General features: G+C 45.4%; 1 protein-coding gene across 1 annotated transcript in view; it reads right to left on the reverse strand.

The window, feature by feature from the left end:
* The window catches only part of LOC146862181 (caspase-6-like), a 126,748-nt gene that overhangs the window by 61,014 nt on the left and 40,551 nt on the right, over positions 1-25,183 (reverse strand). Inside the window, exons 3-4 of the mRNA XM_085641370.1 lie at positions 21,755-21,791; positions 19,164-19,313 (exon numbers count right to left, since the gene is read on the reverse strand). Coding sequence (XP_085497496.1) covers positions 19,164-19,313; positions 21,755-21,791 — 187 coding nt within the window. The remainder of the gene's footprint in view (positions 1-19,163; positions 19,314-21,754; positions 21,792-25,183) is intronic.

The raw sequence follows: 25,183 nt of genomic DNA on the forward strand, positions 1-25,183 counted from the left end.
ATTCTTGCCAAGTACGGTAATGTAGCTTTATGTCAACACAGTGACATCTTAAGGTTTTGTGGGGTCCTGGGTAAGATATATTTTTGTGTCCCCAGTTGAGAGAAACTTAGAATTTATGACTCATTTTTGGCTCATTCCAGCCCTCGCGATGTCGAACAATTTTAAATACATGTGAAACCTTCTAAAAAGGGTGCATGAAAAAAGACAGACATTAGCTGAAGCTGCCTGGTGTCTGCCAGGCCAAACGTCCCACAAGAAAGCTTGAACAACATTTTACGTGGAATTCAGTGTCCAATTACCTTGTAACTCGCATTGTAGGTAAAACATGCTAAGAGTGGGTTGTTAGATGCATAATAACAAAGTAAGATATATGTACACATAGTGCTTGAAACTGTAGGTTTAATTATCAAATATTTGCAATAAATATCTCCCCTTTAACTACTGGAGTTCTTGCTCCAGCACTGCGCTGAGGATTTTTACCTTTCCATTAGTTAAAATCTAATAACTATCTCTGAATTTTTCTTCCACTACCTTGCTCCTCTTTATGTGTGTGCCCGTCTCTGGCTAGACAGTCACCTGGACCCTACTAAAAGATATGAGACTGCTCAGAATACAAGGGACAGACAGTGACTTGAAGAGAACAGTAGCAAGAGACATGAAGTAGAGGAAGAAGAAGGTAGAGATAGAGATGATGTAGAAAGATATGTGGGATAGGGATACAAGTAAAGTAAACAGAGAAAGGGGAAGTAGACAGAACAAAAGATAAGGAGCGGTAGCAAGAGGAAGATAAGGGTAGAAAGAGAGGCAGGGGAATAGGTAAGGTTTTAGAGAGCTGTAAAGAGGCAGAGAGTAGGAAAAAAAGAAGAGGCACAGGAGTAAACTATTCTTAAGGGTTAAGTAGAGAGAGGGGTAATGTAGAAACAGGTGAATTAGAAAGAGGTAAAGTTAGTGAGAGGCCGATGTAGACAGATGAACAAAGAAAAACGGATGGTAGAGAGAGAGTAAAATGACAAGAGGTATAGACAAGCATTAAAAATGCAATAGGTCTCGCCTTTTGTTAAGTTAAAGCCATTTGCTTTGCTATACAATACCATTAGCAAAGCAAATGGCTTTAACTTAGTCAAAGACGAGACCTATTGCATTTTCAATGCTTTTTTCTTATCTGTCCCGCGACAAAATAGTTTGGCAAGCTTTGACCTGCTTGTGCATATTGAACAACTAATGCATATTCAATGGCAGTGAGATGTGCATAATATATGTTAAAGTACAGGACTGGAATTCTTTTCACATTCTGTCAACAAACGCCAGTCTCCAGATAAGGATGCTTCAAAGGGGGAGAGACCATGGAGGTGAACATAGTAAGCGCTTCAGGGCTTATAAATGTCAGTTTTGATAATAATGGTAGCCCAGCAGATAGAGGAAAGTTTATCCTTAGCAACATATGAAGTTGCTGTTTAACTGGTTACTTATTTTTGTTTTTAATGGGGCATTTTCATCTTAAAAATAAGGAACGGTGTAGTTGATCCTAGTGGGGTTGAAGTCTGCCTTATTGTTCAGAGATACAGCATGGTAGATTAAAGGCGGATAAATTAACCTGGTTTTTAGGTCTCGCCTGACCCAGCGCATGCGCAGGTCTGGCGAGACTTATTGAGAGGGCTCCAAAAAGAGCTACCAGGCCAGCCTAGAGCTACAGTACAAGTGTGCGGTCGCGCGCGCCGCGCTTGACCACGATTACTTTCACTTTCGCGGCCGCTTTGATGTTTAATCGCGATCACTTTCGCGGCTGCATGGCCGCTTGGCATAGCCAATAGGTCTCGCTTTTGGTACCTTATAAGTATTTAGTTATGCAACTGTTGCATGGCTAAACACTTATAAGGTCCCAAAGGCGAGACCTATTGGCTATGCCAATGCTGGTTTCACTTGTCCACAAGAGAGTGGTGTACACATCCTTCAGATTAAACAAGTGCGCTGGGCAGCCATGCCAGGACCAGTCAAACCTTTGTTGTCTACTTCTTCAGTTTGACCCAAAAATGGCACATGAATAATTATTTTCAGTTTAAGATTATTAGAGTCAATATACCAGGGGCCACTGTCAGTATATTGGGTTCTCAGATTTGCTGTTTAAGTTATGAATATATGTTTGTAAATGTATGCTAACTACTGCCAAACTACTCACCCAAACTTCCATTCTGTATCTTCTCAACAAGGCACACTGATTTAAGCCAGCCATACACCACAGTAAGTACCATGCTGCCCCAGTCCAAGCAGGGACACAATCTACAGTCAAGTGCAGTTCCAGCCTAGGCCAAAATCAAATGCAGGTAGCAGATACACATCACACTCAGACCTAAGCAGTCCTAGTCTAGGCCAACATTCGTTGCAGACACACACACAGCACTCAGTCACATGCAGTCTCAGCCTAGACAGCCAGCAGTTCCAGCAGCAGACATACATCGCAGTCAGTCTTACGAGATCCCAACCACGGCAACATCAGTTGCAGGCAGCAGACACAACACAGCAGTTCCAATATTGGTCAACATCAGGTGTAAGCAGCAAACATACAGCAGCCAGTCCCAGACAGCACCAAATTAGGCCAACATCAGATGCAGGCACCAGACACACACCACAGTCAGTACCAGGCACCCAGTCTAGGACAACATCAGTTACAAGCAGCAAACACACTCTGCAGTCAGTCCAAGGCAGTTCCAACGTAGCCAAACATCAGTTACAGGCAGCAGACACACACCATAGGCAGTCTCAGTCTGGAACAACATCAGTTACAGGCAGTAGGCACACACCATAGGCAGTCTCAGTCTGGAACAACATCAGTTACAGGCAGTAGGCACTCACCGCAGTCAGTCCCATGCAGTCCGGCCCTAGGCCAACATCGAGGTCAGTCCCAGTCTAGGACAACTTAGGTTGCAGACAGCAGACACTCACCGCAGTCTGTCACTTGAAGACCAGCCTAGGTCAACTTTAGTTGAAGGCAGCAGGCAAACACTGCAGTTAGTCCCAGTCTATGACATCAGTTGCAGGCAGGGGTTGCACACCTCGGTCAACTTTAGTCAAGGATAACATCAGGTGCAGAGGCACCACATCAGCCCTCTGCATTCCTTCCTAGGGCAAGATCAATTGCAGGCAGCGAACAAACACCGCAGTCAATCCAGTCTAGGGCGACATGAGTTGCAGGCTGCAGCCGCACAACAAAGTCAGTCCTATGCAGTAGCTTCCCAGGCCATTATCAGTTGCAGGCACAGACAGCCCACCGCAGTCAGCCCCATGCAGCCGAGGCAGAATTAGACATGGCCTAGATACAACAACACCATGAGTGCCACGAAGCGAGCACAGGCAGCAGGCACTTATCGCAGCCACATGAAGTAGCAGCAGTGAGAAGCAGCAAACACACACTGATCTCAACGTGGGCACTGCAGTCAGTAACAGTTGGAAGCCGCACACTAAGACCTTTCTAGCAGTTTAAACACAGCAGTAGCCACCTCGCATGAACACAGCAGGCAGCAGAATGAATGCCTCACCTCTGAGCTCTGCGCAGCCAGCAGGCGCCCTTTAGCCTCTTTAAAACCGTATCTACAGAGGCCGACGAGGGCAGGGATACAGGCAAAATGGACTGGGCAGACATGCCGTAAGCAGGCAGGAGACGTGGTAGGCAGACCCTATACTACAGACAACCACAAACGTCATCGGAGGGGTAACACAGACTTTATCCCCGTTAACGGCTGGCATGAAATTAAGTCCCAGCACAACCAACACCTCACAGTCCCAACCATCCATAAAAGACGGAAGCACATAACCACGCATGTGCCTTAAATTACAGCCCCATAACAGGCAGAGGATGCGCACCTCGGCACAGACGGCAAACACAGTTTCAGCATGCACATGAGGGGAGCAGGCAGTCACTCGTCTCTTCACCGGGCAGCAGAGGCAGAACCAAGACAGGCAACTAATGCACGACAGCCTGTGCACAGGCAGCAAGCACGTACCTCAGTCAATGACGCCTACAGCTCCACCAGAAATCAGCGACAGTCCTCGTTTTTGTTGCCTCCGTGCACCTCCAGCACAGGCAGCAGCAGTGACAGGCAGGTGACGACACCTCTGAACCCTCCACAAGTAACGGAAAGTAGATCCTAATTTCGAAACTGCATGCGCTCTCACCCTCCAGAGGCCTGGTCCTGCACGCACGGTGCTCCAAGCCCCGCCTCCTAACAACAAGCCCGGGCATGCACCTCACTCACAGCCGTGCAGCAAGCACCGCACCACGGGGACGAGGGAGGGGCTGGCACGGGTACAGGGGCTGGGCAGAGCTCGACAAACTTGTGCCACGGCGCGATAAACCAAAGGGGGAGACCATTTGCTGCATTTGAACTTTTCCCCCAGTTACAGACTACGAGGGTCACTGTGTGGACGCTCCACGATAAAGAAGCATAATGGCTAAATGCACAAAAGGCAGACCACATTCAAAGGAACTCTTTTGAATATTTATGCAAGATTACACCAAAGGTTACACTAAAAACAAGCAATGGTCGCGGTAAGCCTCGCGCCAGCTCCTGGGGTCGAGCGGTGGCTGCACGCTCCGAGGGGAATTCCTCAGCGCCGACGAAAGCGAAAGCACGCCGCCATGCACACGTAGGGACAAAAAAATGCGCACGTGTGCACAAAGATGGCGTTGGGCTATCCACATGCGCGTGCAATTTTTTGTCCCTTTGCGTGCATGTTTAGCTTTGCGGATGGCGAGAGCAGTCATCTTTGTCCATTTGGACGCGCGTGCATTCAGCTTTGGCTGAATTGATCGCAAAAGGCTCTCGCATGGCGAAGCAGCACATGCGCGCTGCCAACGCCAGACGAGACCTAAAAAACAGATCAGGTAAAGAGAGTGTTGGGGAAGAGAGAAAAGCAGACAGAAGGAAAGAAAGAGGATTGGGGTGTAGAGCGAAAAAGAGGACACAGCGAGAAATAGGTGAAACAAAGAAAGAGTTGACATGTATACAAAGTTAGACAGTTGTGCGGTAGAATAAGGTGAAAAGTGAGTGAGAAAGATCTATAAAGAAATATATTGAGAGAGACAGTTGAGGTGGGAGAGTGAGTTGAAATGGAGAAGGAGGACAAGACAAATATATGTGTTTGGGTGTATGAGACAAACAGAGGAGTTATTAACATATGTTATGTTATGTTATGTTAGGTGCCATTTGTAAAGCGCACTAACGCCGAAGCTTCCTGGCGCTGCTAGACAGGGTAGGAGAAAACGGAATACAGAGCAACCTAACATAGGGGTGGGAAGAGATGGGTCTTTAAGAGTTTTCTGAATGAAAGAAGAGAGAGGGAAGATTTGATAGACAGAGGGAGGGAGTTCCAAAAAGTGGGGGCCAAATGAGAGAAGCGGCGACCACCAAATTTCTTGGTTTTGTTTTTAGGGATAATTAGTAAGTCATTGCGGGCAGAACGAAGATTGCGTGTAGGGCGGTAGGGTCGGATGAGGGAGTTGAGAAACCCTGGACTGGGGCAGTGAAGACATTTAAAGGTGAGACATGCCACCTTAAAGGCGACCCTTTGATTCATTGGGAGCCAATGGAGGCTGTGAAGCAGGGGTTTAGCGGATTGCCATCTAGGTAATCCGTGGATCAAGCGGGCTGCCTGATTTTGTACGACCTGAAGGCGGTTAAGCAGATAGAGTGGGATACCGTGGTAAATAGAGTTGGAAAAATCAAGACGAGAGAGTACAAGTGAGGTGACAGATTGAGTGAGTGCCGCAGAGGGGAGAAGGTGACGGACTTTACGAATCCTCCGAAGTTGGAGCATGCATGATGAAATTACCGCTCCAACTTGGGCTTTGAGGGAAAGTTCAACGTCGATAATTACACCCAGACTTTTTATTGTTTTAGCTGGGGTAGGAGGGGAACCAAGCTCCGGCGGCCAGAACTGAGGGCCCCAATGGGTGTGGCTTAGGCCGGGGAGAAGGAGCTCAGTTTTTCCTGGGTTTAATTTTAATTGATTTTGGTCCATCCAGAGTTGTATATGGATCATTACTGCGTGGAACGTATTGATAGATAGTGGGGAATTAAGTGAGAAAACGAGCTGCAAATCATCAGCATAATTGAAGATAGTGATGTCCCATTTGAGGAGGGATTGAATCAGTGGCCGGAGATACAAATTAAATAGAAGCGGAGAGAGGGAGGAGCCCTGGGGGACTCCACAGGGCGTAGAAGATTTTTTGGCCGTATAAGGGCCCAGGCGAACTGCCTGTGTTCTTCCAGTAAGGAAGGATCTGACCCATTCGAGAGCAGGGCCTCGGATGCCAGCCTGCCCGACACGGTGGAGAAGGATGTTATGGTCCACCGTGTCGAACGCGGCGGACAGATCCAGAAGGACGAGGGCTTGGGGATTCCCGACGTCAGCGTTGCTCCTGAGAGTATCAAGAACTGCCAGAATGACCGCCTCGGTCGAGTGGGCAGGTCGGAAGCCCGCCTGGTTAGGCTCGAGGTACTGGGAAGATTCAACAAAGTTTGATAGGCAGCGGGTGACATGGGCCTCCAAGATTTTAGAGAAATAGGGAAGGAGGGAGATGGGACGATAGTTCGATGGCTCGGCAGAGTCAGCACCCGGCTTCTTAAGAAGGGGCACTAAGATGGCCTCCTTAAAAGAGGTGGGGACACTGCCACTGGTGAGTGATCTATTGAGTAAGTGTAAGATGCTATCTGGCAGATTAAGGCAGATGCTACGCAGAACATAGGGAGGGCAGCAATCATTAGGGGAGCCCGATTTCACACAGGTGGCAAGTTCCGCTAAGGAGGTCGTGTCTAAGACAGGAAAGGAAGTGAAGGTCAAGGTGTTATTGAGGGAAGGGTCCAGAGGAGGAAGCTGGGCGGGGGGAGGGATAGATTTTTTAATTTTGATGACTTTTTCCAAAAAAAAGGAGTTCAAAGTATCACAGGTGGCCTGAGTAGGGGTCTGAGCTGGAAGAGATCTTTCATCAGTGGTTAGCTCGTTTAGAACTCTGAACACTTCCTTGGATTTATTTGTAGCTGAAGCAATCCGATTGGAGAAGTGTTCCATTTTTGCTGACCTAATAGCAGATTTATAGTTATTACGTGTAGCCAGGTAGGCCTGTCTGGCTGAGTCAGAATAGTCGCGCCTCCAAGTGCGTTCTGACTGGCGAGTTTTTAATTTCAGAGTCTTAAGGTCGTCGGAGAACCACCTGTGAGAGTACCGATGCCTGGTACAAGGGAAAGTGACCAGGGGGGCGAACTGGTCGCTGGCGGACTCCAGCCAGGAACCTATTTCCTGTTCCAGATGATCGATGTCGCTGGAAGGGTGAGGATCGGGACAAGTTTCGATAAGGGCGGAAAGAAAGCCCTGGGCATCATAGGTGTTCCATTTTCGTGACTGTCCCCCGGCCATTAGGGGAGTGAAAGTCTGGCCGGTGACTGTGATGGTAGTATCCACCAAGTGGTGGTCAGACCAGGTACAGGGGAGAATAGCTGGTGAAGACAGGGCCAGATTACAGGACCAAATCTGGTCTAAAATATGGCCCTTGATATGGGTAGGATGAGAGACATGCTGAGTGAGGTTCAGGTTCGCAAGAGTCTCAAAGAGCTCAGTGGCGTGAGGGCCAGCATTGGGGTTGTTGAACCAATAATTTAGGTCACCGAAAATGGCGAAGTCAGAGTGCACTGTTAATAAAGCGGATAGTTGTTCACTCAGGATGAAGGGGAAGGAGGGCGTAGAGTGGGGAGGTCGGTATAATAGGAGAAAGGTGAGGGTGCCAGTGTCGGTTTGTACACTAAAAAGTAAATTCTCAACCCCCGGTAAGACAAGGGAATTAGAGGAGATAGAGGTAAGACGTTTAGATATAATGGCTGCCACCCCTCCCCCTGGCCGGTCGTCAGGGCGGTCGGTATGGAGAATGTAGTAATCAGGGGGGAGGGCTGCCAGGATATCAGGGAGAGCCTCGAAGGTTAGCCAGGTCTCCGTAAGCAAGAGCAGGTCGGGGTTGGAGTTAGACAGGAGAATAAAAATTTCCTCGGAGTGTTTCACTAGCGAGCGGGTGTTTAGGTAGAGTACCCTGATTGAAGTGGAGCTCCTGCTAGGCGTACCTGGGGGTAGATGTCCATCTAAGCAGAGTTGGTTATGGCGCGAGATGCCAAGGGCAGTTGTACGTCGGATGGCGGTAGGGGGAGCCGTAAATGCGGGATATTGAAGATCCCTAAGGGATTGGGCTGAATAAGTGATGGGCGGAACAGAGTGCCATGCCCCATGGCTCGGTAAAAAAGGGGTAGAGGTAGAAAAATAGAGGCAAACAGAAATGAGCAAGATATTTAGAGCAGAGAGGGAAAGGGAACAGAGGTAACAGGAAAGAAAGAAGAGGTGTGGAAATGAGAGGTTAGGTAGAAAGAGGAAAAGTGATGGGGTGTACAGGGGCGAGGTAGTGTGGGAGATGTGAGGTAGAGAGAGAAACGTGATAGAGCAGTAAAGGAGTGGTTAGGTAGAGAAAGGGTTGAGAGGGGAAACATCGGTTACATCACGGTCTTCACACCGCAATACCTTTACAACGCAAGTCATTACAATCACTTGCGCTGGATGGCGCTCTAAGCTAAGGAATAGTATGATTTACTATTCCAACACTTTCCCTACTGTAACATAGGCTGGAGTTGGAATAGTAAAACATACTATTCCTAAGTCCAGCGCCCTCCAGCCGCAAGTCATTGTAATAACTTGCGTTGTAATGCCTGCGCTGTAAAGGTATTGCGGTGTGAACACCGCAATGTAACATCGTATAATCGTTGAGAGAGGTAAGGTAGCAGAGAGATGGAGCGAGAGCAGCCGCAGCCCATGCAGGTAAGAGTGATGGGGCCAGGTGAGGGGGGATCTTGACGGACAATGAGGAGCGAAAATTAAATAAAGAATTCATTTCCCCTCGTCATTGTCTGTCGAAATACCCCCTCAACCGGCCCAACCGATCTTACCTTCACGGGCCGCGGCTGAGCGAGAGAGCTAGAGATGTGTTGTAAAGATAGACATGAGGTTGTGCAAGACGAAGTAGATGAAGGAGAGATATAGGAAGATCAGATGGAAAAAGTGTAATGAGGTAAAGAAAGAGGGATGAGGTAGAGAAAAAGTGCAGGTTGAGAGGGGATCGTGAGTGATCGAGACAGATGTAGAGTGATAGAGAAAGTGGCAAGGTCATGAGAGAGGTAGACAGAGATAAAGTAGTGTGAGGCACATTGGGCATATTGAGAGAGAGGGGCGAGATTAACAAAGGTGAGGGAGAGAGAGAGCTGAGACAGAAAAAATGAAGGTACATAAAGAAGCAGAGCTAGAGAAAAGGTTAAGGTAGAAGAGACGAGGTGACGCAAGGATAGAGAAACAACACAGATTAATTTTCAATTTAATTGCGACCAACCTCCTAAGAGTGTGAGAGTTAAGCCCGGGAAGGTCAGGAATGCACACTAAGGATCAAATGTAATATTTCCTAAAACAACACCGCACCCAAAGGTGCTGTGCTGAGCTGTGCAAGGGGAAAGTAGTGCAGAGCCATATTTATATAGAAATGGCCCGCTGCTTCTCGCTACCCCTTTACTGGCACACAAATAGAATGCCTAGCACCACGCACATCCTTTCCACTGTGGCAGGGAGGAGTGTGCGCTGTCTAGAATAGGATTTCTGAGGGAAGCAAGCACTTAAGATACAAAATCCTATGTTTAGACAAATTCATGAATATTCCACGCATTGTGTATTTGCTGTACAGTGCAGCACACATGCAATGTTAGTGCAAGCTTCAAAGACGTAAGAATTTTGATGCAAAGCCCAGTCTAGCTAAGTCTACGTTTGCTTGCACTAATCCACCCACATTACATCCAACTAATGCTCCCTTCACCAAAGTTGCGCTCAGAAAACAGCACTTTTGCAGCTAAAAAGTAACTTTTGCTCTGGAATGTGAATACCCTTAAAAGAGTTTGCACTGCATTGTCTTTTGCCCCAGACAAAAGCCTTAGGAAATGTGGCCCTGCATTTCTGTTAAACTTTCTCGACTGTCAAATTGGAAAATAAGCTGTTTCTTTGCAACATTATTATAGCAGGAATTTTGACTGTCCCGCTCTCTTCACCAGGGTGCCCCTTGGAAGATGAGGGCCCTGGAGAATTGCCCACTTTGCCCATGACTTATAATGTCTCTGTGTAAATGCACACCGCCATGCTGGGATGGGATCCCCACAACCCTTATGCCTAGCTCCCTCCCAATGACTGTGTTTAGTTCGTCCACAGAGGGCTATGTTTTGTTTGCCCTTCTAACCCTCCAGTCCCTGCATCGTGTCCATGCTCGCGAATAAAAATGCAAAAGAGATGTTCCCTCATTATTGAGGGTCTACCTCAGTCTATCGTGCCAGTGAGCCAATGGCAGGTTTGCGGAAACAGAACATCCAGGTCGACATTGGAAATTGGAAATGTGAACAGTGCTGGAGAACAGTTTCTATTGAAGGAGGGCTCAGTGACATCAATCTTCTTATTGCTTCAAAAGAGTGTCACCTTCTGTTGTTTCTCGGTTCTTCTTTGCCGGTGCTCCCAAGCACTGCCGCTTCCTGCCCAGGCCCTGGTCTTTACCTGTGTCACCTCCACAGTGGTTCTTGTGGAGATGGCTCAGGAAGACCTCTGCAGCACCCGCCCCGGTAGGTGTCCTCCTGCTCTTACAGCCTACGGATAGGAGTAGTGCGGTGGATGCTGATCTGTCTTGTTGAGCGTGGCTACATACTGCTTTGTGGAGTTGGGACACTTACTTCACACGCACTGTTGTATCTGTTCTGTGTGGCTTGCACTACTGATGTCAATTTGGTGCTCTTTGTGTGAAGTAAGGGTAACATGTGCCGCAGATGACCATGCGGCACCCATTGTGTGTTAGGTGCTTTCACTGCTGATGCCTGTGTTGTACCTGGTCTGCAAGTATAACAGAAAAATGGCTTTCTTTTCATCATGACAATCCTGCCCAACATTTGCCCCACTTTCCTTGCACCAGGATTATTTGAATTCTATCCTCCACTCCCCATGCACCCAGCGTTCCGCCTTGCACCTAGAGGTCCCCCTTTTGCACTGTCTCCCCGTGTGTATACTGCACTCCACTCTCTAAACCCTCCATTCCCTCTTATGCACCCTGTACTGACCCATACACTGCCCCTCTGCACCCTGTGCTGCACCACAAATCCTGCACTCTACCTTGCACCTTGAGCTCTTCCCATGCACTCAGTGCTCACCCATTCATGCCCCCATGGCACCATTGCACCACAACAATTCAGAAGCCCTGCTTAAGTTGAGGTGCAGAACGCACACATGAAGCTCCATTGATAGGGGACAGTCTCAAGCACAAGGTCTCTTGTAAAGAGGCTCACGTTAGTACTTGATCTGGGCGCAGTGGGAAACGTGGGCCCGCACTTCTCAGTCAGTGTGGTGCACTAAGGTGAAGTTCACCATTACAGCGTTGCATCAATATTTTGCCCCACTTCCTGATCATCAGGTCTGGTTGCTACATATAGTTCGAAAGAAGCCCATATATCCTTCAGTTTGCTGGGCCCTGGTTTAAGGGACCAGTAGTCCTCCAGCCATTCTTGGTAGAAGGCAACATCAGCTAACCAACCCGGGATGGTGGGCACAGCAGAATGACCCCAGTGCATAGCAATCTGGCTCTTCCCCAGTATCAGCGACAATGCAGTTTACGGACACCAGCGGGGAAATCTTTTACATATCCAAGGATAGTCACCAGGGCCAGCCGTGGTATTGCAGTGGCCGTTATATCTTCATTCACCCGAGCACCAAGTATTTGGCTATACATGGGCGTAACCAGGCCAGGTGTAGGAATTCAGCCCTCTCCTTCCCACATTGTGGCATCTAGTGTACCCTATGAAGCCCATGCGGTGTAGCTGAAGGTGTGTGAGATATAACCTATGTAGGAATTTGAGCTGTATAAGACATAGCCTATAATTAGGGGAAAGCACACTAGCATGGAAGCAGCAGTGACACCACTGCTGCTCTGAGATGTCAGTGCCGAACTTGCATTGCCGCTGAACATCCAGGTCGAAATTTGTCCCAACGTGCGTTTCGATGAAGCTCTATTGCGAAACCCTTAGCTCAGGGCCCTAGAAGATGCACAGGAGAGATGGCAGTAGCCATAAAAGTCATGGGAAGGTGAGGTCTGTCCCAAGAGGGGGAGAATGGTAAGGCTGCGGTGGGAACAAAGGTCCTCCTCGCTGGACTAATCCGAGCAGCAACGAAAGACGCGTCTACTAGGGGGAAGCCAATAAGTTCATAGGAGCGATCCAGTCCTGTCTTATAAGGATCCAGGGCCAATACAGGGAGGTGACAAAAGGTGGATGATAATTCAGATGAGGGCAACACTTTGCACAAAGCCCTCCAGAAGACTAAGGACCTCAGACAATTCACAGAGGGGGAAAAGTCAGCTTTCCTCTATCCAAAGTGGAAACCAGGGATCTGATTCTCCAGGTGGAAGGTTGGGTTGGTATCCTCCCCTTGCATTTTGTGTCTTCTGCCATCTTTTCTGGGCCTCTTCTAGCTCCCTGAAGAAAGTGGTTCGCATCAGAGCTTCACTCAAACGTACGTCGATGCAAATTTCCACCTGGATGTTGATCCCGGATCTATACTGTAAGAGAATATGTTAAATTTATAATTGCATGAATGTCTCATGAATAAGTATATTTACAGGAATATAGATATTTATTGTAATGCTGAGTTGGGCAATGTGATTGTTCTGAGTTATTCATGGGACATTTTGATGTACATTTTATATCACGAGTCTGAGGGATATTATGTAATGTTTTTTATGTTTGAGTATGAATGTGATAGGGAGTTTGTGGTATGGCAGATATCCATATGGATGTGCTTTTTTAACCTGAGTGAGGGGGGTGGGGTTATGTTTTTTCTTCTGTTTAGCATTTGAATAATTTTCAGTTGTACATCTCCCTTTAACGCATTGAATTGGAAGATGACATGTCTTTTATTAAGCATGTTGTGATAAGATGAGTCTTCACAAAACTATAAAGAAATAAAAAAATATCAAAAAATTGTTAATATTTTCAAAATAAATGAGTTATTGAGAATGTCTGACTCATTAATCTATTTGTACCAAATAAATAAGCATAGTTATCCCCCATAGCTATAGTTTAAAGTTATACCCAAGCAATTGGTGTGGAGTTGACTATCTTGTTCTTTTGTTGTTCCTTCCCCTGGTGTTGCCTTCTCCATATTCTGTATTACACAAGCCCTCTTCTGTTGAGCAGGGGAAGCATCTTCCACCGCAACATTGCGTTTAGATGAAAGGCCCGCCATTAGGTTATCCACCGGCAGACATTCCTCAGAAAATGTTGCCTCAAAGTAAGGTCTGGCCAATAAAACGAGGGAATGATGACCTATCTACATCCCTCCATTTTTGCTCCAACACAACACATATGGCAGCATCCATAGGTAAGGAGTCAGTCTCAGGCCGCATATACTGTAAAGTCCTCTTCCCCTGCCACTGATTCAGTAACATGTACCGTATTACAAGGACAACCCTTTAAGCCCACGGTGACCAGGGTAACCTCTTAGATATGTATACAAAGTGCTGTGGCCATCATTTAATGGGTAGGAATCAGTTGAGTAAATCGGGAGTCCCACAATCAGTGTAATTGCTTACACTATTGAGAGAATTATTTTCAGTTCAAGATAAACAATAAAATAGTCTGACATGGGTTTAATTCAAAATGTGCATTTATCCAAATTCTCTGCAATTATAAAAGTGACATGTATATACAAAGTGCAAATGACACAGTCCTCTAGTGAGTCCATGACCATATACAACAAATATAAGACACTGTATCACCAAGGTTTAATCAACAATCATAAACTCAGAGATAGCCTAGCATTGCATTTGTATTTTAATCATAATAGATATATTGAACCGAGGAGAAGATGTTGACGTTTCGACCCACAATAATTTATAGGGTCTCCTCCGGATTAAAACATGTTGCCTAGGATCATTCGGAGTGTAGTAACCCTAGTCTGTTGGACACTGGAATGTTCACAAATTTAGCCAGGTTTTGGCCGGACTAGGGCCTGTGAAGGTTCGCCCTGCGACAGGAATGTTTACGCATTCTTACATAATCCAAAAATGTGTGTGACCCACAGGGTGTCACAGCTGTTTCTTCCACAGAATTCAAAATGTGTGAGCCATCAAGGTGTCACATCAGTTCCTTATGCGGACATGGACTTGCATACATCACCAACAATGAGGTCTCACAGTTAGTTAGCCAGTTTGTAGAGCGCACAGCTGCCCCAGCAAAGAGGCGTCCCAGCGAGAAGGCAGAAACATAGAGGCTGATGAGAGAAGAAAAACACTAAAGCGGAGGGAAAAGGTCAGTTTTGATAGCCTTACGGAAAGCCAGGTAGTTATTCATGGCACGGATGGATATTGACAAAGTGTTCCAAAGTTTGGCAGCCAAAAAACGAAAAGAGCGCCCGCCTGCCCGCCCTCCCGAGCCCTCCTCATCCGGGGCACAGCCGCCAGGTGTTGTCCCATCGAAAGATGTTGATACGAGGGAAAATAGGATGAGAGCAAGTTCGACAGAATGAGAGGAGAGGAGAAGTTCAGAATTTAAAACGTGATACAGTGGGCCATGAATTCCACACTGTTGGCCACAGGCAGCCAGTGTAGCTGACGAATAGCACTGGAGGTGGAACAGGTTCTAGGGAGGCCCAGAAGAGTTCTGGCCGCAGCTTTTTGGACTCTCTGCAGTCTCAGGACTTCAGTCTTGTTGACTCCTAAATAGAGTACATTGGCATAGTCCAGTCTTGACAAGATGTAGGCCAGTCAATGGTATACAGTGTGAATCTAACAAGGGAGCTGGCAGAATCCTCCCCAGTCACCGAGAGGTAATGTCTCGTGCCTCAGAAGGCAAAATATTGCCTTGAGAGGAAAGGCCCGCCATTAAGTTATCCACCGCCAGAAATTCCTCAAGTAATTTTGACACAGGGTAAAATCTGTCAAGAAAAACTAGAGAAAGATGACATATCAACATCCCTCCATTCGTGCTCCAACACACAACGTATGGCAGCATGCATAGGAAAGGACTCAGGCTAAGGACGCATATAATGTGAAAGTCCTCTTCCCCTGCCACCGATTCAGTAACAGGCTAACGAATAACTGTCCCTTAAATGCTGAAACAAATCAGAGAGCTTTGCTCCCGGTATGATTTTTCCTCTCCTCCTCGTTATCACCCTCTATATACAGACCTCCCGCCATTTCCGGAATATAATGCACCTTAGAAAAAGGAGTTCCCTCCCTAGCCTTAAAAGCAGCCTCTACAGCTCTCTCAATTATGAGCTGTATAGATGCCATGGAAGGAGAAGCAGAAGGCCCTGGAGGGTCATCATTAATCTCCTCCATTAAGAAACTAGCTGGGTGTCGTCACTTTAATTCCTAATGCCCCCCAAAAAAGGTTTGATGATCCTGCATAGGCCAGACACCCAAACGCGGTTAAACTGTGGGAGCGTTTTCCTCACATTCTAACCTCGGACAGCTGAAGCAAGTCCTCTGTTGGAAAAACATGATGTAACCGGTCCCGCCCACTGTAGCGGGGCGCCGCGGACCCCGATCAACAATAAAGGCTGCTAGAACAAGCCTCAACAAGAAATAAATGTTTAAAATACCAAATTTCATAAAAAAACAAATACAAATATAAACTTGACTTACCTTCAGCTAGGGCCAGGACACAGAAAAGCAAGCATTTGCAATGCAATAAGTCTCGCCTTTGGGACCTTTTATGTTTTTAGCTATGAAGCCCATTATCCTAGGTAAACCGATTCTGGTATTTTACTGACCTTTAATGGTCGTTTTCTATCAAGACAGTTAAATAGAATTAGTTGCTATACAAAACAAGCATTGGCATAGCCAATAGGTCTCGCATTTGGGACCTTATAAGTGTTTATCCATGCAACAGTTGGTGTTGTTACACCAAGGATATTCTGCTGCATAACTAAATACTTATAAGGTCCCAAAAGCGAGACCTATTGGCTATGCCAATGACTGTTTAAAATTTCATCTGTCTTGTGTTTGTGCAGACAGTCCGAGCACAACTCCGCCCACTGCACGAGCACGCTGCTGTGCTAGCGGGGCGGCACCGGTGTGTGTGTGTGGTGTGTGTGTGTGTGTGTGTGCGTGCTCTGCCTGCCAGCAGGGGCAGACACACAGTTCCTATCTGCAGCACTCTCCAGCCACCACTGTGCACCAAACCATATGGCTCTTTAAAAGGACCTGCCTGCCGAGTACCGCTCACTGCGCACTCCGGAGTTTGGCGCTATTTGTGTTGTGTCATCCACCTGGTGTTGTTGTTTTGGTCTCTTCCACAACCGCCCAGCTGGGAGGCAAGCACCGTAAGTTTGCAGGCGTAGTGGGTTGTCCCAGCTCACACGAGGACCCGGAGCCCGAGGGGTCCCCAGGAAGTTTAAGGGAGGTGGTCATTGTTAAGAGTGAGGCGCAGAGGCGGCTCCAGGACTCAAGGACAGTGCTGTGTTTTCTGTCGGAGGCTGGAAAGTTCAGGCAGCCGTAGCAGTGCGTTTCTTGCAGCCACCACCTTTCCTCAGCACTCGCGGTGAGTTCATGCCAGCCTGCATGCCAACGGAGGGGTCCAGGGCTGAGGAGCCGGATCACACCGCACCCCAAAAAATACACACAGTGTTTACCTAACTTTCCATTTCAGACTTTATTTTTGCAACACAAGCTTATTTTTTATTTAAACACTAAAGAAAGACATTTGACGATATTACACCGCTTCGACAGAAAGCAAACACTTCACCTCGAAAATATATATAGATTTTCCTCTGGAATTAGGCCCTTAGCAAAAATTGCGAAATACTGTGTTTTGGTGCGACTGCCTGATGTTGCATTGGACCAAGAAAACATTTTGACTCAAGGACTCTGGCTGTTTTCGTGACTTTTTAGGACCCAGGAAACTCAGAGCAGGACCCAGTGGCCCTTGAAAAGAGAAGTAACTGCTTCACCGAGAAGTGCTGGCGCTGCTCCGTGAACAGTGCTGCTCATGCAAAAAGCAAGTCCTGCTGTTGTACTGTTGAAAGTGCTGCAAACCGACGAAGTGACAATTCTTGGTTGCTGAAAGTGCACGACTACAGAAAGTGCTGCAGTCTTGCTAACAAGAGCTGGTACTGCCCTGTTACAAGTGCTACAAATACCTTGTTGCTTGCTAACCCTCTGCCATATATTAAAACAAGTGCGCACGCCTCGCGTGGCAGCAGGGGGAGGGGAAATAGGAGGGGGCCTGCGCCGGATTCCCTTGCGGTAGCGAGCAGCGAGGCACGATTGCTAACATATGGCGCCGCTGCTCGCTCCCGCAAGGGAATCGCCAAACGTGCACGCATTGCCATTGAAAGCAATGCAACGCGTTCACGTTTTTGCCTATAAAAGTGAAGCGATTGTTAAAGGTCTTTTTTCCTAGGCAGCGCATGTGCGCTGCGTAGGCAAGACCTACAAAAGTAGTTCCTAAGCAAAAGGGGAAGCAGACGTCCTGGGGAAATGCTCCAAAGATCACACAAAGTACATACCACAGAACTTCAAGACAGGGCAAGGGCTGTCTAGGCTTGAACTAAAAATTAACATGATGTGATGTTTCCTCCCTTTTCTATTGACTGCTGGGTAATGACAGCCATGTTGGAAGTAGTTTTTTTATTCAGCTATGCAACAGGTTTTGCAAGATGGAATTGAACCCTCTACCCAGGGGCTGGTCAACTACCCCTCTCCAGTTGTCACCCCCCATCAATTATGATGGTCGAACTTGACACATTCAGCCTTACATCCTTGAGGGGTGTAATTTTTTGTGCCGGATGTTGCGTTTCTCCGTCTTACCTGGCCGACACCCAAACCTCAGTATTTAGCTGCCTTGGTAGAGCCTGGCTTCAAAGCAGTGGTCTCTTTCTTAACCAGATAATTGGAAAATAGGCCCTGACTCTGGTATGAGTACGTTCTCATCCCAGTAATGTAAACATTCAGTGGAGCCAATGTACTCCTACGAAGACTAGGTGGAATTCCAAAATTAACCTTGCTGAAAATACATTAACAGGTAGGCCACGCTCAATGCGGGTTAGATCTTAATTTTGTTGGTATTTACGCCAGAATGCAGTTGACACCCGAATATTGCAGATTGTTTCACATGCCTTCAATAGCAGCCCACTGCAAAAGTGGATACTGAGACAGGGTTTTTATGTCACTGATTTCCATCTCACTGTATTGATATTGGGGGCTGTAGACGATTTCCCTCATTTTAGAGAGGAAAAAAAAAAAAGAGCTTACTAGACTGACAACGAAAGTGGATGGGGAAACTCCATTGTGGAGACTACTTTTTACTGGGATAAGGTCCCTTGTCTAGTCTTGTCCTCCTTGGTCCTGGGACGTTCTCAACACAAGGGTAGGACCTACTTTTTGGGCTGCTTTGACGGCAGAGTACTACAGGGTTAAATCACTTGCAGATTCAATAGTGTGTGACTCACAAAACTTGCACACTCTCCACTTTCAGCTGTGTCATCTATAGTGTCCACAAGGACATGTAACATTACATTCCTTCTCAAAGAGGGATGGCTCGACTCTAAATCCACACTCATCCCAGTCAGACGTCACCAGTCAGGTGACCCTGTCAATAAACTAGGAGCTTGGCACGCGTTCCCTCACTTCAATTCTGCAACTAGTCATGTGTACTTCTGCACAGCAAGCTCTGCGCCTTGCAGCACACTTTGCCCACCACCAGCGCTTTATTCTGAATCTTGACTTCTGAATTCTTTGCCCTAAATCGACTTCTAGATTCTTGATTAAGGAAGGAAATGCTGTGTAGACAGCGAACAATTGTTTCTTTGGTTCTCCTTCTTTTAGATGCTAAAAAATCTAAGTGGGGTAATGCGCATGCTAAAAAAGTGCTTGCCAGTTTACATGTATAAATTCTAGTGGGCCACCTCAGCCTCTCATCCTTAAGAGGGTGATAAAATTAGTACGGCTGAGTTCAGTTATATGAACTTTTGTTTTCAGTCATGTAAAGTCAGATTACAATGATGGCAAGTGCTCTATACAAACAGATTTCATTGTGGTCTTTGGTTTTGTTTTTTTACAGCCTTACCGTTGTCGGAGGTTGTCTCTGTCAGCATTGGTGCCGCGTCTCTCCGGCATGGTTAGGAACCAATGGAACCACTCGTGGTTGAAGATCAATGCCACCCCTCTCCTCTTATTGTTCATTCTGTACTCTTCTGTAGGATTGAAGTGGTCACATCTTCGGTGGAAAATAAATGAAAGATGCAAACATATGTACATTAATTCAATTCCAATTTACATAGACATATGGGTCTGATGTATAATGAGTAAATGCCCCACCCTGATGAGAGTGGCGTTACCTCCTGGCCATCTATAGGAGCACCGCCAGCATCAGGACATGGTACTATCAGCATCGGTGTTGCTAGCGCCTCTTCCTGACATGCCACGTCTATTTGTTGACTGTGTTGGGAAGTGGGAGGTCTAGAGCGGTACAAGTTATTTCTTTCCTTGAGAATGATACTAACCATACTTTAAAAGTGTGGCCATGCTGCCTTCTGTAATCCCGCCCTGCTTCTACTTTCCGCCCCGAGGAACAAATTATAAGCCAGCTGCAAAGGAGAAGTATTTTATTCACAGGAGGGTTGGACTTCATTTAGAGTACTCTTTCCACTATGGTCGCCAGAATAGGCCTCAGTAAGCTATTTCATGTAACCGCATATATGGACATGGTTTGTGTTCACTTAAATACAATAATTACCACATTCTAGTTCTAAATCGTTGCCCGTGCCAAACAGACTCACTACCAGCTCCAGAATCTGGCAAGTAAGTACTTTGGGCCTTATTTAGGACTGGGTGGAGGGGATACTCTATTGCAAAACTGGAATATGTCCCACCCGCTGCATTATACGAGCATTATATCCTAATATCCTATGGCATTTTTAATGCCGCGGACAGCATATCTGTCACATTTGAAATAGTTTGCCATCCGTCCAATTCATAAAGCCCTTAATTTTCCCAATGCGTTTCTTCTCATGTAAATATATCAATATTTTTGTGAACTATTCAAGTGAAACAATGGGTTTGTTCTTCCATAGCTTTGTCGAAGACTATGGCCTGCTTTCCAGGTCTCTGTGGGCAGTCTTGGCACGTGACTGCTGGCGGTGCCCTATCACCCAGTAGACAAGGGGCACTAATTGCCGCACTGTTGTGTCACTAGTGACGGCAGAAACAATCTTCAGTTTCCTGCCAGGAACCCACTTTTACCAGATGGTTTAACACCAAACATAAAACTAGGCACTTAAATAACTAAGCACTTAAAAATGGACAGCAAGGACTGGCATAGCCAATGGATCTCCGCTCAAATGTGTGGCGCAAACATTGTGGTGTCTGTTCAGAGGAGCAACTGCGGATGTAAAATTGGCCACCAATGAGGCAGGGCTAACTTCTATAATCCTATTCTGTTTCAGCAACTTGCTACACCGCCACATGCAATTTATGAAATGGGGTGTTTTTATAATTCTTACTACTTAACTTACGCCTTTTGTTTTTCATGTTGGGGGGGGGTGTAAAACTCTGTAAGTATTTAAGTAGCATGCTCTTAATAATCCATGTTGAAATAGGGGGCATACTTCCATCCTACTCTTGATTAAATTGAACAAATGAATTGTGGAACTCTGGAGTTTGGAAGGTACCTTTTCAAGTCAGCATTGTTGTGGTACTGTCATCTCTGGCAGGTTGGTGTAACTCAGAGCTGCCTGGTACATACTGGTTCTATTCCAGACAGCATCAACACCAGGCCGAGCGTGTCCAATCACCGAATACTTAAATCCAGTTTTCAAGATATAATAATATTTAGGATGATTTAGACACAATGTATATCAGTGAGGATTATTTGCATATCCATTTTGTTGGCCACTCTGAAAACCCACTGGAGTGTACCAGTTTATTTCACAAGCACAGCCCTAATGAAAACGTACATCAATCATATTTTTTAGGGGGGCAGGAGGTGATTCGAGATAATAATGTAGAACAGTGGTTTTAACCGTTTGGCTTCAGTGGCCCTCTTTGAATCACTACTGGAAGCTGTACTAATTTCTAAGATTTGAACCTTAATACAATAAACAAAAATATGTATACCTCAAACAAATACAGATATGAAATATTGCGTTTTATTGGGAAGTTTGGAGCTTTTCAAAATGTAGTTTTAGTTCTAAAAGGTGAAGCAATATGCTAGACTCTAGCATATCACTTTTTTGCTCCAAAGGCATTTCCTCTTATTGTCAGCACATACAAGTGATTCTATAAAAGGTCACCAATTGTTCACACTATATTACATTTGCTATGTTTGCGCTGTTCCCGTGTTCCAAGATAAGGCTACCAACTTTATTTTTGGCCTCCAATTTCAAATCCCCTAACATTAACTTTTTTTTAAGTTTTAAATTTTGTTTTTTTATGTAGACACAGTTTATTAATCATCTAATATTATTTCATTTTCACTTCCGGTCCCACTGAATAGGCGTCAGGTACACCAGGTTGAGAACCGCAGATGTGGAACATAAATCCACAATGAGACCTTTCTAGTTTTTGAACCAATTTTCGTTTTGAAGTTACACAATTTACAACAAAACCAAATCGCTTGGAAAAGAACTGTTAACAAAGTTTATCAAACGTGCCTCTTACCTAGCATCAACTGCATCCGTTTCAATAATGCCACCATCTGCCTCAGAGAAAAGTGTTGGAGAAAATGACAATGCTGCATTTTGATGCGTCAAATCATTTCATTACAAAATTCAGCATTTATGAGGCGACGCACATCAAACAGCAGAATGACAGCCCCTAACATTCAATCTAATGTGTTGTAAAATGAATTATATCTTTATTGCAGCTATCAAATTCAAGGTCCTCATAAACACTCTCAGTGAACCACAACAATATTTATGATGAAGTCAGAACTCAAAAATTCTCTATTTGAACTGTTTACAGATCATAAAAGTTGAATAATAAATACATCATTCATGAATAATTTGATAAAATATAAAAAACAGTATAAAAAACACTATTAGAGAACCTATGATTCATTCTGGAGGGTTAAACAATCTTCTGGTCTTTAAGGAAAGGCATAAAAATGATGCAACACAATAGCAAACAAAGTGATCTGGCAGTGTTTTTAAAAACAAAAAATCAAGGCGACATTGTCTTAAATTATGGTTGTGCATAATTGGCAGAATAAATCTTTTATGTTGATCCAGATAAAACTTACAGAAGAATAAAATGTGTGTGTCAGATTGGGTGGACACCTCATCACAGGGGCAGGGCCGTAAAGCTTGTAGTGAAAAGATGCTCGATGGGTAACCCAACATACAGGGAATTAGGTTTAATCTAAACCTCAGCAGTACAAATCTATGGTGCGGATTACCCCTCAATTGGTGTCGGTCCCTCATGGTATGCTCGCACCATATATTTGGAACTGTTGAGTCGATTCCTTTTTTCTGCCGTTTAAATTAAAAAACGCTCCTTGATGACTTTTTTTTTTTTTTTAAGATATTCTGGCAAGACCTTGGTGTTTCAAAAGAGGTGTTAAGGCCTAGAGCGATCAGATTGTTTTTCACATACGATAGCCATGAGATCTTTTTTGCATGTTCCAGAGCAAGGCAGTCCACAAGGAAATGCTGGGTTGGATCAGAATCCCTTCTCCATATGGAGTGCCATGGAAGGATTGGGGCCAGGGATATCTGATGCGACATATAAGGAACATTCAGCTCGATATGCCAATTGTAGTTGAAACTACTTTTAGGGAGGCCCACCAGATTCTTCTAGAAAATATCTTACGCTGTTTGCAGTATTGCATGCGTAGTATGTCCCCATACACCAGCTCCATGAGTGGCTATTGCAGTTGACTTAGCTGAGTAAACCTTTTTTACAATGTCTAAGGGTTTCAAACCTAACTCTTTAATAAAAGAGAGTAGAGCGCCAATACTTTTTTCTAACATTAGGCCCCTGTTTCTCACCATATGGGACCATGATAGTGCACTATCGAATGTCATCCCTAGGTAGGAGAATGTGTCTGTCTGAGCCACTCTCCGACCCACTATGTAAAAAGATTGGGCTTCCTTCACCTTCGGCCCAGTCACCAACATGAAAGATTTTGTATCATTGGTATGCAAATCTGGTTTATGAATAAAGTTTCTGAAGCGCTATTAAAACCGCATCATCCGCATACAGCAGGATGGGAATGTGGGTTTTATTAATCTTTTGGACGTCCAGGGTTGAATCTAACAAGGGGGCCTCTACCCCGTTAGTGTGTAAAAGAAAAGAAACGGGTGAGTACACACCCCTAGCGGACACCCCTGTTAATAGGGAACCAACTGGTGCACTCTCCTTTCTTCCCATGGTGGACACAAGCCGCTGCCCTAGAGTATAGTTAGCTGATAAAAAGAATAATGGCCTCATCGAACCCCATGTCCTTCATAATTCTCCACAGATGATGATAAGCCACACAGTCAAAAGCTTGTGAGTACTTAGCAATAAGCAAGCTCAGCTTTAAACATTGGTCCTGGGTGCCCGTTCCCCTTCTTAAATCCATACTGGGTGGGGATCAGGACATTGTTGTTTGTAGCCCATTCTTCTAATCTACTCAGTAGGATCCGACCCATTAGTTTGGCCATAGTGTACAGGAGTGAGATAGGCCTATAGTTTTTTGGCTCCGATTTCTCCCCCTTTTTGAATGCACTCATAACAGCCACTCACTTATGTATTTACTTTATATTCCTTATGCTGGCAGGGCTCCTTGAATCTCCATCACCACGCGCTGGACCAGAAGGCCAAAAAACAGTAAGACTGACAACTTTAACAACATGGGCACAATGAGTGTCTAACTTGGACAGCTAGAGAAAGAGGAATGTTATGGAGAACAGAAACTGGAAAGAGACATCTTTTGAAGATGAGTAGAGAGTTCTGCAGTGCGATGGTCGACTCCAACGTTACAGTCCTTCTACGGGGGAGCGGCTGCCTCCATAAGTGACTCTGAGTGTGATCAATGTTCTTCGTGCACATGAACAAAGGTTGAATGAGTGCAGGTTTTGTTTTGCTAATGGAGGGGCCCCACCCCACAGCCATCTCTGAAAATCAAGATCAGCATAGAGACCGATTTACTTTGCACTGTAGCCAATGGGAACTCTAGGTGATGGGAACGCCCAAAACCAATTACAAGGAAGAGACTATCATTGGTGCATTGATGTGCAGAACTGTCACGTGGTCAACAAGTGCATGTGAGAGGCCATTGTAACATGGTGCAGTAAAGGACTTAGCAAGGCATGGAGCACGGTTTGAGAGATCAAGGAAACAGGAAGGCGCTCAGCTAGACAGGTCAGAGACAGGGCTACCCTGTTTGCTTGAAGGTAGGTTCCGTCAGAGTTGGACCTCTACAGACTATTTCTCAGGATGCAGAAACAAGTTAGTGTTTATTTATTTCTAACTAAATCCTATTGTCTGCTTTACTCCAAATCACATGAAACAAACCATGTTTCTTCATATCTCATCAGCCGTTACATAGGCCACAATCCACATTTATTCATATACCAACAGCTGTTGAGATATGTTGAAAATGAATGAACGCATATTTGTTTCTAGATCAAAACATTCTTATGACAAGAACTGTTTTCTAACTTCAGATACATGGATATTGCTTCAGCCTGATGGGTGAAAAATAAGGCGCTAATGATAAAAGGAACCAATTTGTTTGTGACATAATTAAACTGTATAACGCTTAAATGTAAGCGTGTGTTGTTGAGTGTAAGGAGCTGCCCACAAATTTAAAATGTATTTAAAATGTGAGGATAAATTGAAACACCAGTGAGAGACCTTTGATGAAGCGGCACCTATTGAATAAGTGCTGGGCTACAATCAAATTACCCAGGTTTTGAATAAAATTAAGATGGAAGCTGCTTTATAGTGCATGAAATGGCACAAATGTTGAAAAAGGGTCATGTGTGTTTTTGGTATTCAGTAACCCTTTACCTCAATATTTCTGGAAAAGGAAGTTGTAAAATGTTGGTGTTTTCAGAAGTACAGGAAGTAAGCATAATTCTAAGGTCCGATCTGTATCAAAAG

The sequence above is a fragment of the Triturus cristatus genome, chromosome 2_2, assembly GCF_964204655.1.
Source record: "Triturus cristatus chromosome 2_2, aTriCri1.1, whole genome shotgun sequence".
NCBI classification, from domain to species: domain Eukaryota; kingdom Metazoa; phylum Chordata; class Amphibia; order Caudata; family Salamandridae; genus Triturus; species Triturus cristatus.